The 11609-nt window shown below is 40.6% G+C and overlaps 1 protein-coding gene across 1 annotated transcript in view; it reads right to left on the reverse strand.

Annotated features, from left to right (window-relative positions):
- Positions 1 to 1702: 1702 nt before the first annotated feature.
- Positions 1703 to 11609, reverse strand: part of AHI1 (Abelson helper integration site 1) — a 143928-nt gene continuing 134021 nt past the window's right edge. The window contains exons 25-26 of the mRNA XM_014955384.1: positions 6773 to 6852; positions 1703 to 2480 (exon numbers count right to left, since the gene is read on the reverse strand). Of these exons, the coding sequence (XP_014810870.1) occupies positions 2252 to 2480; positions 6773 to 6852 (309 nt within the window). The 3' untranslated portion in view covers positions 1703 to 2251. The remainder of the gene's footprint in view (positions 2481 to 6772; positions 6853 to 11609) is intronic.

Genomic DNA, 11609 nt, shown 5'->3' on the forward strand with positions numbered 1-11609 from the left:
GTATAAACTTTGCCATTACGCCACGTTAATGATTTGTTGAGATATTTCAAGCTGAAGGTTCTAATTTTAATACTGAAGGAACACTTAGAGGGTGGGGTTTTTTTTAATTTCAGGTCCTTTTGTTCATTTTCTGTTAAATGACAGCAGAAAACTCTAGCCCTGCAGTGCCACGATAGATAAAGCAATAGAAGTCTCTAAACAACCATGTGGTAGGGAGGGAAGAAAAATTTTTAAAAAGAACTCGAAACCAACAAAACAAAAAGCTCTCGCAATTACAAGAAAACATTATGAAAAGTTTATTTTCAACTCCCTGCATTTTCGCGATTGGCTCTTATTTGATTCCTTCTGCTTAATTGTTATTTGGAGCCGTGCCTTTGGAAGACACTGCGGCTGCCTCCCTCCTCTCAATTTGGAAAGTGTGGCAAAGCAGCTCTATTCAGCTTCAGAGCAGTGAACATAATTGGAGCCCTAGTTCGCCGGCATGAAAGGAGGTGCTGTGCCTTTGATTAGAGCTACCATCTCTCCCCGGTGTTTATCTGAAGTGTTATTTCTGTCTTCGGCGGCCACAATGGCAAATTAACATCTTACAATGCTTCCCAATGAGCTCCCACATCTTGGCTCCTGCTCAGCTCTCCCTGACGTGGCGCCTGATGTCACGCTCTGCCCTTATTTTCAAGGCGAGCCAGGACATTTTAGGAAATGGAAGACGTTGAGAGAGATTTTTTCTCTTTTATAAAAATCTTTAAATCCCGCAGAATGAGGAGTCGGAATACGTTGCAAAAGGAGAGAGATAAGAGTGGCCAGAAGGCTAGTCCCAGGACTAAGATATTTCACACCACATCTGACTGGGGAAAAAGACATGAATAAGTTTCCAGCACACACACGAGAGTCCCAGTTAGGGGAGAACTTCACACAGATGCTCTAAGCAAAGCAAAGCTAAGGCTGTTGGCAAAGAACAATTACTGGTGGAACCAAAAAAGAGCATTTGCTGCCCTGCTCTACTCAAAAGGAACGAGTTTACAGATTTTTCTGGCTTTAAAACATGTGCAGGGAAGATATTACAATATATAGCAACTAGTCCTCCGCATCTGGGTGCATTTCACACATCAGTGCCCAACATTGTTATTCTCACTTCTTTTTTTAATGGAATCAAGTGCCCTGTCTACTAAATAAGGGCTTTCTAATTTTATGTTATTTATTGCTTCAGAGGGGGAGGAGGAAGAATTTCCTAGCAGAGTAAAAATAAACTGGACATCATCAGCCAGAAAAAAAAATTACCAAAAGTAACTGATAGAAAGTGTTTCCTTTAATATAAACCAGAAATTATTTAGGACTGTAGATAATTAGCCAAGTCATTAGGAAAAGTTCACAACGTAATACTCAAGTAAAAAAAAAAAAAAAAAAAAGATGAATGACACTTAAAAGTGAATAAGAACTACAAGTAAAACAAACAGCACAGTTGGATATGAAATATTTCATCCAGACAAAAGAAAGTGTATTTGGCAAGATTGCTGCCAAAGCAGCCAGGAACCCTGACAAAACTCTGAGAAAACCTCATTTAAAAAACATAACTGCCTGGAATGAAACCAGTTATTTACATTGGTAAGCGTGAGCAGTCCCACTGCAGACAGTGTAGCTGCACAGGTAGTTACTCAACAACTCACTGCAGAGCTGCAAAATGCAGTCCCAAGTGAGTATTTCATGTCAGGAAAATATTTTTAAAAATAAGCTTTTTTTTTTTTTTTCAGGTACACTGTAATGTCAGTGTTCCTTTGGAATTTTCCCACTCCTCTATTTTACTTACAACACATTTTAAAGTGCTAATTTAATAACTTACACAGTGGTCGGGCTTGTTTTTGCTCTACATCACACTTTTTCACCTGATTCTCTGCTCCCAATGGATCTACAGTCCACAGAAATGCCTGTTTAGCCTAAGTTAGGGTGCAATCAGATATTAATCTGGTTAACTTTGTATTTGTCAGTGGGGTTCTTGTGAAATATGAAAGCAGTTTTCAGATTTTACCAGTCCACGGAGGAGCTGAACAGTCAAGTTCTGTTGATTTCATGGAACACAGGGCAGAGGTCTTCCAAAACGGGTTTACACCATTGGGAAAGTCACAACTTTGGTGCCATTTTGCATATTTGAGTAGTTTAACTTCTTTGTGTCTTGTTAATCCTAGAAGTGAGATCGTAGGTGCTGCCTTCAACTCCTAAACCGAATACCTCACCACTATTTACAATTAAATTATGATTATTCGTCACGGCATTCAGGCTCGAAGGCAGTATTTGTCTTTCCATTTGTGCTTAAGTTGGAGCTTTTCACTGCCTTTTTCTTCTTCTTCAGTTCCACCCCGCGGGCTGCACGTTCATTTTCAACCCCATTAGCTGGAACTGATGACACAGGAGTATTGAGACCCATTAAGTTGTGCTGGTTTTCTGTCTCGTTCTTCTGTACCCTTTTCTTCTTTTTCTTTGCACCTCTAGAGGAAGGTGGATATAAAAAGAGTAAAAGAAACACAAAGTTAGCCCAAATTTAGAGCTCTTTTCCATCCACAGCTGATGTGTTAGAGCAATTGTCTGCCTGTCCCCCTTGAATACAATGCTGAAACAGCTACAAAAAAATACTGTTCCCCAGCAGAACAAAGGCAGAAAAAACATGAAGACAAAATGAGACCACTCCACTAGTCTACTTTTCAACATATCATAGCATGGCTTTGAAAAGAACTGCTCATGATCTTAAAAATCAGCTAGTCTTGATCAACAGTCAACAGATGTAATTAGAAAATACAAATTACCAGTCTCCTCCTCTCATAAAAGACATTGCACTTTTTTTTTTTTTCTTTCCCTAAGCTCAGACACCAAAATATTTGCAATTAAAGAGAAACTCCTGGTCTATTTATTCAACAAGAGGAAGACAGGCAGGCAGAGTGCATAAGATTAGTTGCATAAGATTAGTTTTCTATTTTAATTTACCTGAACTGTGACAGATTTGTAGAGTCAGAAATGACTTTAATTCATGCTTATCAGACTTCATACAATGCCAAAAGCATCAGTCAAGCTTCTCTCTCTTTCCTACTCAGTGCCTTTAACAAGGGAATTAGACTGGTCTTACAGATGATGTTACACCACTTCTATTCCTATCTTTCCTACTCAGTGCCTTTAACAAGGGAATTAGACTGGTCTTACAGATGATGTTACACCACTTCTACCATGAATTTCCACCCCTGGCAGAAGTTGTAACTTTATTTAACTACAAATATGGAATAATACTTCAACTGTAACCTTTCAAGGGCAGGTACTGTCTTCCTTCAAACTTTTATTGTGCCTCACACAAAGAGGTCCTGGTTTGTGACCAGAACTGTTAACGTTGAGTGCAATGAGAATGCAATGAGAAGTGTGCAGCTTGCCCAGAAAAGGTGCTGCAAGAGCATTTCTGCTGGTGATACTGTCCTACTGTAATCATGTGTTATTGAAAAAAATGTTGACTGATGAAGATGTGCCTAGTTTGTATTATTTTTTTTAAGCTAAATTGTGTATTCATGAATACATTAATTGCGGCAGCTCTAATAATGGAACTTCCTGCAGGAAAAGGTTCTGGAGTCTAAGACCTTCTGTGTTAGGAGTCCTGGAATAGTTTGAGAAGGAAGCCTGGGTACAAAATCATAACTAACCAGTAATGTAAGTACCAACCTACCAGAGCGTTCGGCTGAGTCTGATGCGTAATCACTTGTAAATTTATGCAAAGAGCACTACCTAGTGTAGCTCAACAAAACTGTACAATGGCAATATATCTAAGGAGATAATGACAACAGGATCTAATCATTGATGCAGTCCTGAGTGATGTGCTCTAGGCTACAGGATCTAATCATTGATGCAGCCCTGAGTGATGTGCTCTAGGCAATCCTGCTTTGGAAGGAGAGCTGGACTAGATGATCTCTAGGAGGCCCTTTCCAACTTCAACAATTCCGTGATTAATATTCACAGGGTGAGGCCCTTTCCAACTCCAACAATTCCGTGATTAATATTCACAGGGTGAGGCTCCTATGCAGTTTTTCAGTATAAAGCTATTCAAACTTTGAGAAGTAGTTTTCATCTTTTAATTAATTGAACATCAGATGTGATCATGTATCAAATCTTTAGATGCTAGGAGAAAAACCTTAGTTCACTTAGCATCTATTATGCGGACATCTCTCTGTTTGTTCTAGAGTCTGCAAAGACAGGTTAGCTGCTTGGCTAAGACAAAAATCTACTACCATCTTGGATAAAATTTGTTTTCCTATTGCAAAGCCACATTTTCCTTCCAGAGGTTCTGAAAGGTAGATGTGTCATAAGGGCTTGCCATTTACTTTCATTTACAGCAGGTGTCATGACCATAATGAAGGCAGTTCTAATAGGCCCAACAGTTCTTTTGGAGGCTCAAAGAAAGGTAGAGTGAGCTGTGCAGGTGCTGACACTTCCATTTCTCCACAGTGAAAGTGGGTGCTTGGCAATGACATCTCACTTGGTTCTTCTAAAGTTTATTTACGGTGTAATTCCTATTCTATACTAGCATGTGACATGGATATTCAGCGTATTTCCACAGCAAACAGGAAGATAACACAATGTTTTAGGTGGAGCAACTATTTAAGTACAGATCGGACCAGACCTCAAGTCATGTCGATAAAGCTTTTAGATGTTAAAATAGCAAACTTTTCCAGTTAAGACCGCACGACTTGCATGCGTGTCATTTTTTAAGGGTATTTCAAGACACATCAGCAGCAGTGAAGAAGAAAACTGCAGTTCTGTCACAGCCCCTGCAGGTCATGGTTTCAGGCATAAAAAAAAGTGAGTTTTCACAAAAAATATGCAGCCATGTTTCTGAGATGTTTTATCTATTCCGTACTATAGAGCTAGCCCATAAAAAGAAATATGGAACCGTCTTTCAAACTACTGGCATTGGAAATGCCTGAAGATTCTTCTCTCTTCTACCTCTCAAAATAGTCTTTTCAGAAAAAAAACCTTGGTATGTGCAGTCATTGCTATAATTATAAAGACAAGTGAATCAAATTTCATTATGTTCTAGTTCATGGAGGAGCTTGCAAAGTACATAAGATCAGAACGCACATCTGTAATAATATCTATTCCTGATGTGAAGTTGAATCTCAAATTAAAACAGATTAAAACAGTGAAAACTGCCCTTTCCATGTCAGGCAAAACGAAATCACTGGGGACAAATGCAGCAAAACCTGTAATAAGGCCTCGACTGTCCTGGACGTGGAAGGAGAACCAAAGCAGTGGGCAGAACCAACATGTCCATCTCCTTTCAAATTAGTTCTCCCCTGACAAGGTGGAACATCAAACACTCCCTCATGGCATCTCTCACTAATGGCCAGGTATAAATGGCTCAGTACACTGAAAGCTTGTGAATACAGCTCTGCAACACTGCTCTGTGCCAGATGGGACAGCAATGACATGAACCACAGCTTCAGACTGGCATCTCCACCATGCTCCTGCTCCCCACAGTTCTGGAGGAGGGAACACATTCCAGTGAACCAGACAGGTAGGTTTCTTCTCTCACCTTTCTGAAATGTAACCATAGTGGTTTTGGGGCTCATTTTCTCCAACAAGACACTTCAGGGTGAACTCTTCTCAGGAGAGCCTTAGTTTCCATTCAAATGAGTATTTCGCATTTGATGCGACTCAAAACTCCTGAATTTGATTAAATCATTTGTGATTCCACATTTTAAATGCGTGGTCCCGCATTCCTCAGTGGGTACCCTGGAAAGGTCACTCAAAAGAATCAACAAGACACTTCAGGGTGGGTACCCTGGAAAGGTCACTCAAAAGAATTGTTTCCTGAAGTTCTACTAATGGAGTTGAGTCATACCAAATTTTTGATACTGGCTTCTAACAGACTGTATCAACCGTCACAGCAACCGTGCTTTCAGAGCATTTCCTTCCTTAATGGACATCCTATCAGAACAGTTATGCCCAAAATTCAACGCTGAATTCTGTCAGCGTGTAGTTACACAGCCCACTCCTCAGCATACATGAGGGTTAAACCTTCCACTCACAATTTATTTTCAAATCTAGAGACAGCTGCAGGTAGAAAATTAAGATTTAAAAATAAGTTAAAATCAGATACGTATCTGCACAGATTGTTTATGTGGGGAGGGGACCAGTTGGAAAGCAATCATTGAAATACCTTTGCTTAGATGAGAGATACCTGCAATGGCAAACACAGGATGTATTTTTTCATAATAGTTCAAATAGTTGCAATAGCTAAAGATATTGTGGAAGCTCTTGTTCAAAATGTTGAGATCTTATCTGCTTACAACTTTGACACAACGAATAGCATTTTTAAAAAATGCTAGTGTCACAATCGGAGGTGCTAGCTTGCATCTTCTCAGCATGTGACAACCTTCTGCAATTTATATTAATTTATTTTTAGAAGGTGCAAAAATAGTTCGGAGTTTGCAGCAATAAAGCCTAATCCATAGCTAAGGGATGCCACAGGGCAATCCCATATCCCTGAGTTTTGATTCTCATATACATTATAGTCCTTGCTCTTTTTGGGGAAGAGAGTGTGTGTATGCATATGTGTGTGTGTATGTATATATAAACTGTTATTTCCTTCACATTTCAGGTGTGAAGCACTTTTTGAATGATTATGCTAAAGCTAACTTCTTGTTTTGCTTGCTAAAACAAAATAACCCTCCCTAAGTTTCTCACAGTTCTTTAACAGCAGCTGTAGAAATAACCCTGCAAATTGTTTTAAGCATTTCTTGCTTACTGTGTTGCAGGTGACTCTCTATCTGTGCCACGCTCCGAGCTACATTTTGGGTCCCTTGACTTACTGATGGCTGGTGACATCTGTAAAAGACAAAAAAAAAGAGAAAAAAATAAAAAGCAGGAAGGTAAAAAGAAGGCAGACAACGGGGCCAACACATGTACATAGAAAACCCACCAGCTTCCTGAATAAGGAGAGAATATACCTCGTTTGAAAAAGAATGTCTATCAGCCAGAAAATGTTAACTCCTATGTGGTTACAAGACAAGGAAACAGTACCCTGCTTAAAAAAATACACACAGAAAAGTACTTGCAAATAAAAGGCAGTTTTCAGGTATGTGTAGAAACAAGTGGTTATGAATCTACTTGAAGTAAGATTAAAATACACATGGTCTATAAAGAATTACGTTATTTCTGCTGCTGCTCAAGTAAAGACAGAATGCTGAAAAGCCACCTTAGTGCATAGTTTTAACAAGAGAAACCTGTCTATTTTTTAACCCTTCAAGATACAACCCAAAGCAGCTCAAATCACTCAAGGTTACTTTACAATGCAGGGCTAAAACCAACCAAACCAAACCAATCTGGAGTAGTTTAAGTAAATTCTCTAATTTCCAATGTAATTAGTGGGTCTCTTCCAATTCTAACAAGTCTCATACTTACGGCAAGAATTCCCATAAGGAAATGTGAGTGCCCTTCCTGAGTTTACTCTCTTCAGGGACAGATTATTTTCTCTCCTTTCTTCCAGGATGTTCACAAATATCTGGTAACCACCCATGCAGTTTCATTTGCACACAACTGATAGGCCTTATGTCTCACTCAAAAATTTGCTTTTCTGGAACTGGGAATACACTACGCATCCAGACGGGAACTTCAGGCCTCCAGAGCACCAGGACCAAGGAGCAAAGCTGTGGAAAGCAGCACTCCACACTGCAGGTTCAGACCTAGTATCAGCACAGGAAGGACATGGACCTGTTGGACCCTACTATCAGCACAGGGAGGACATGGACCTGTTGGAACAGGTCCAGAGGAGGCCACAAAGATGCTCAGAGGGCTGGAGCACCTCTGCTGTGAGGACAGGCTGAGAGAGTTGGGGTTGTTCAGCCTGGAGAAGAGAAGGCCCCTAGGAGACCTTATAGACCATAGGGGAGGCACTCTTGATCAGGGAGGGGAGCCATAGGATGAGGGGGAATGGTTTTTAACTGAAAGAGAGAAGATTTAGGTTAGATCTCAGGAAGAAATTCTTTCCTGTGAGGGTGGTGAGAGCCTGGCCCAGGTTGCCCAGAGAAGCTGTGGCTGCCCCATCCCTGGAGGGGTTCAAGGCCAGGCTGGATGGGGCTTGGAGCAACCTGGTCTGGTGGGAGGTGTCCCTGCCCAGGGCAGGGGGGGTGGAACTGGATGATCTTTAAGGTCCCTTCCAACCCAAAATATTCTGTGATTCTATGATTTCTAAGGAGCAAGTGTTTCCAAAAAGTTTTTTTCAGGGAGTAAAGAGGAATGGGCTTGAAACTAATTCAACCTTCACAACTTGGCCCACATTCACAATATTTTGAGACTGCTAGTTGCATTTTGCATTCATAGCCAAACCTAAAGCAAAACCTACTACGTTGTTTCTGAATTTCTCAAATATCCTTAGTGTTAAAAAGATCAGTCCCTCCAGTTCTGCCAAGCACAGAGGTACTCATCTGCTTGTAAATAAGACATTTAATGTTCTGCCATCAGCCCAAATTCCTCCAGGAAACAGCCAGCTACTGACATTACTGTCTCTGAAACCCCAGTTAAAAGTGAGCAGTATTAGGAAGGGAGCATCATCCAGCAGCTCTGGAGTGCCCAACAACAATACAGCACCCTAAAAAGTAACCACAAAGTCAACAAGAGCTTTCTGGAAGCAACAGAGAAGAAAAAAAAAAAAATCACAGTTCTTGATCCTCTACTTTGCCAATTGCTCATTTCTTTTTGTGTAAGCTCATGGACAAGGTGTACCAAGGCTCCTCCACATTTAATTTAAACAGAGAAAACAGAATAGAGGAGTTCATTTTATCACTTAAACATTAGTTTTGGTATTTTAAAATGGAACACTGTTTTCAGACATGAAACTTATCCATCACAGATTTCAAAGCTCTAAAGGGTAACACTTAACATTCTCATGTCAAATCCTACTGTCCAATTTTAATTTGGGGTAAAGTGAGGCACAGATGAAAATTGTCGTGGAACACACACAAGTGAAGACCATATTGAAACCGGAACCCAGGTCTCCCAAACCTCAGTTTTAGGCCTTGAACAGCTTAATTAATTAAAAAAACATCTAGTCAATGTTAGTAGTTGACAAAATTTGAACTTTTTTGTCTTGGTCCTGCTCCCAGTATTATTTTATCAATTTAATATTATTTTTCTGCTGACTTAACAGAAACAAGATTGAGCTCCCATTGACCTGTTGAGTTACTATAAGCACACTGCCCGCAACAACCATGTTTAAACATGAGTCATTAGGATGAGTCTGCTGAAATAACACAGATCGCTGGATTAGTTTAGACAAAAATCAGCCTATTAGAACACAATAACGTAGCATTGGCGGGGCTAGGAAGACAAATCATCCACTTCACACACAAAATCCTTGTTAATACAGTAATAAACTTGAGACTTAAGTCAAGGGTAAAAGTAAACACAAAAGAAGGAAATATAATGCTGCTGATATGAAAATACAAGGGAGTGCTGCAGAGGGAATGACTCTAAGTAAGTAATACTTCCTTCAGCATTCATAACCTCACGGTTCCTTGCCGTACTCAGTCATGAATTCACTTGTGGTCAAACCAAAATCTTTTTCTGAAAATCCTACATGAATGCTGTTGAACTAGGTTTTTTACCCTCCTTTTTGAGTAAATAGAACAGAATCTTGACATTGTACTAATGCTACAATCAAATACAGCCCATTCAAAAGCAGTTTGGTGGAATTCCTTTAACTGCCTAACTACAGAAGACTGATTTCTCTCATCCAAAATAGACTAAGCTTTTTAATACTTACAGATACCAAAACACAGACAATTGTCCTTGTTTTACAGTTGGAAGACTGAAGTATCCTCTAATTTAATGTGCCTAACCGTAGGTTCTTATGAACTGCTTTAAAAAATTACTCATCATGTATGCTTTTATATATTCAAGCACAGCATTTCAGTACGGGTACCACGGAAAGACAAGCACACAACTAGAGACTGTCTCTAGTCAGATGAGCTGTGTTCATCTAACAGGGCAACTAATGAGGATTCCTAGGGTCTGTAGGGACAGGATCCTGATTCTCCAGACTACAGTCCAAGTATGATACCTTCCTTACCTACAGACTTTTACGTATGTAACAAGGCAGGAACAAGACACTAGGTCTTTTTGAAACAGATCTCACTGTTACTACCATCTCTTCCCTGTCTCACATACCTTTGTGTCCCTCAGCCCACTCCTTGAACTACTTTTCCCATCCCAGTGATGTGAGTTAGCAGCAGCAGTGCTGAAGGAACAAGTGGGGTCAGTGGCAGATGCAAGAATCCCAGAATCAGGGTTAGAAGGGACCTCTGGAGATCATCTCCTCCAACCCCCTGCCACACCAGGGTCACCCAGGCTGGACAGAAACCCATCCAGGTGGCTTTTGAGGTATCTCCAGAGATGGAGACTACACCATCTCTCTGGGCAGCCTGTTCCAGGGCTCTGCCACCCTCACAGGAAAGAAGTTTTTCCTCATATTTAGATGGAACTTCCTGTGTTCCAGCTTGTGCCCCTTGCCCTGTCACCAGGCACCACTGAGAAGAGCCTGATCCCATCTTTTTGACACCCAACCTTTAGGTATTTGTAAGTGTTGATGAGATCCACTCTCTTCTCCAGACTCCTCAGGTCTCTCAGCCTTTTCTCATCAGAGAGGTGCTCCAGTCCCTTGATCAGCTTCGTAGAAGGCAGTGCAGGAGCTGGTGCAACCAGGGGATGAAGCAGCAGGAGAAGCACAGCAAACGAGCGAGTGGAGGTCAAAAAACCAGGCAGGAGGTATGAGTTTTAGGAGACAGTGGTAACACTTAAACACTGAGAATGCATCAAGGACATGCTAATGAAGGTGCAAGCAACAGAATTCTGGAGTACGGAAGGGGCTGAACAGGCTGTTGATCTCTTCTTTCCCCATTTCTAAACCTCTTGGCCTCTTGCTATGGGTGGGCAGGTCTCAAAGGGAGCTCCAAACAGCTCTGCACTACTGTCACTGCAACTCTTCTAAGATTAAGCAAATTGTAACGGGCACAGTGTCAGCTAATAAATTAATCCAGATTGCAGAGCTTAAATGTTAATACAGAATTATTAGGGCTCTGTCTGCTTTAAATAAAAAAAAATAATGCCAAATAATTATTATGAATATCTTGAACTTTGCTGTTCACAAGAACAAATACCAAACACGGTACAAATCATGAGCTCCTCTGTATAGTGCCACTAAGACTGTATAATTTTGTTGCCACATTCTAATTCTCCACCCTTTGAAAAATATAGCCCACCGGGAGAAGAGAACATTGGTTCATATTAACTGTAGAAGCTTAGATTTTCTCAAGTTTCTTTTGCTTTGTTTACTATCACAAGGTTCAGCCCAGAGTGGCGCAGGCAATCTCTTTAGTGTCTTAAGCCATGAAAATAAAGGCGCTTGCTCTATAGCCTACTCTGCACAGGAGAACTCTCCCATAGAAGCTCTTTCTACATAACTTGATCTAATTAAAGATTTGTTGGATCACAGACGGCAAGAACGAACACGTCTCTGTGGCTCTTCAGACTAGCCCTTAGGACGCTAAACTCAGTATTGAGATTGTATTTTGTTTTCTATTGCACAG

Source organism: Calidris pugnax, unplaced genomic scaffold, assembly GCF_001431845.1.
Source record: "Calidris pugnax isolate Ruff unplaced genomic scaffold, ASM143184v1 scaffold231, whole genome shotgun sequence".
In the NCBI taxonomy this organism is placed as follows: Eukaryota; Metazoa; Chordata; class Aves; order Charadriiformes; family Scolopacidae; genus Calidris; species Calidris pugnax.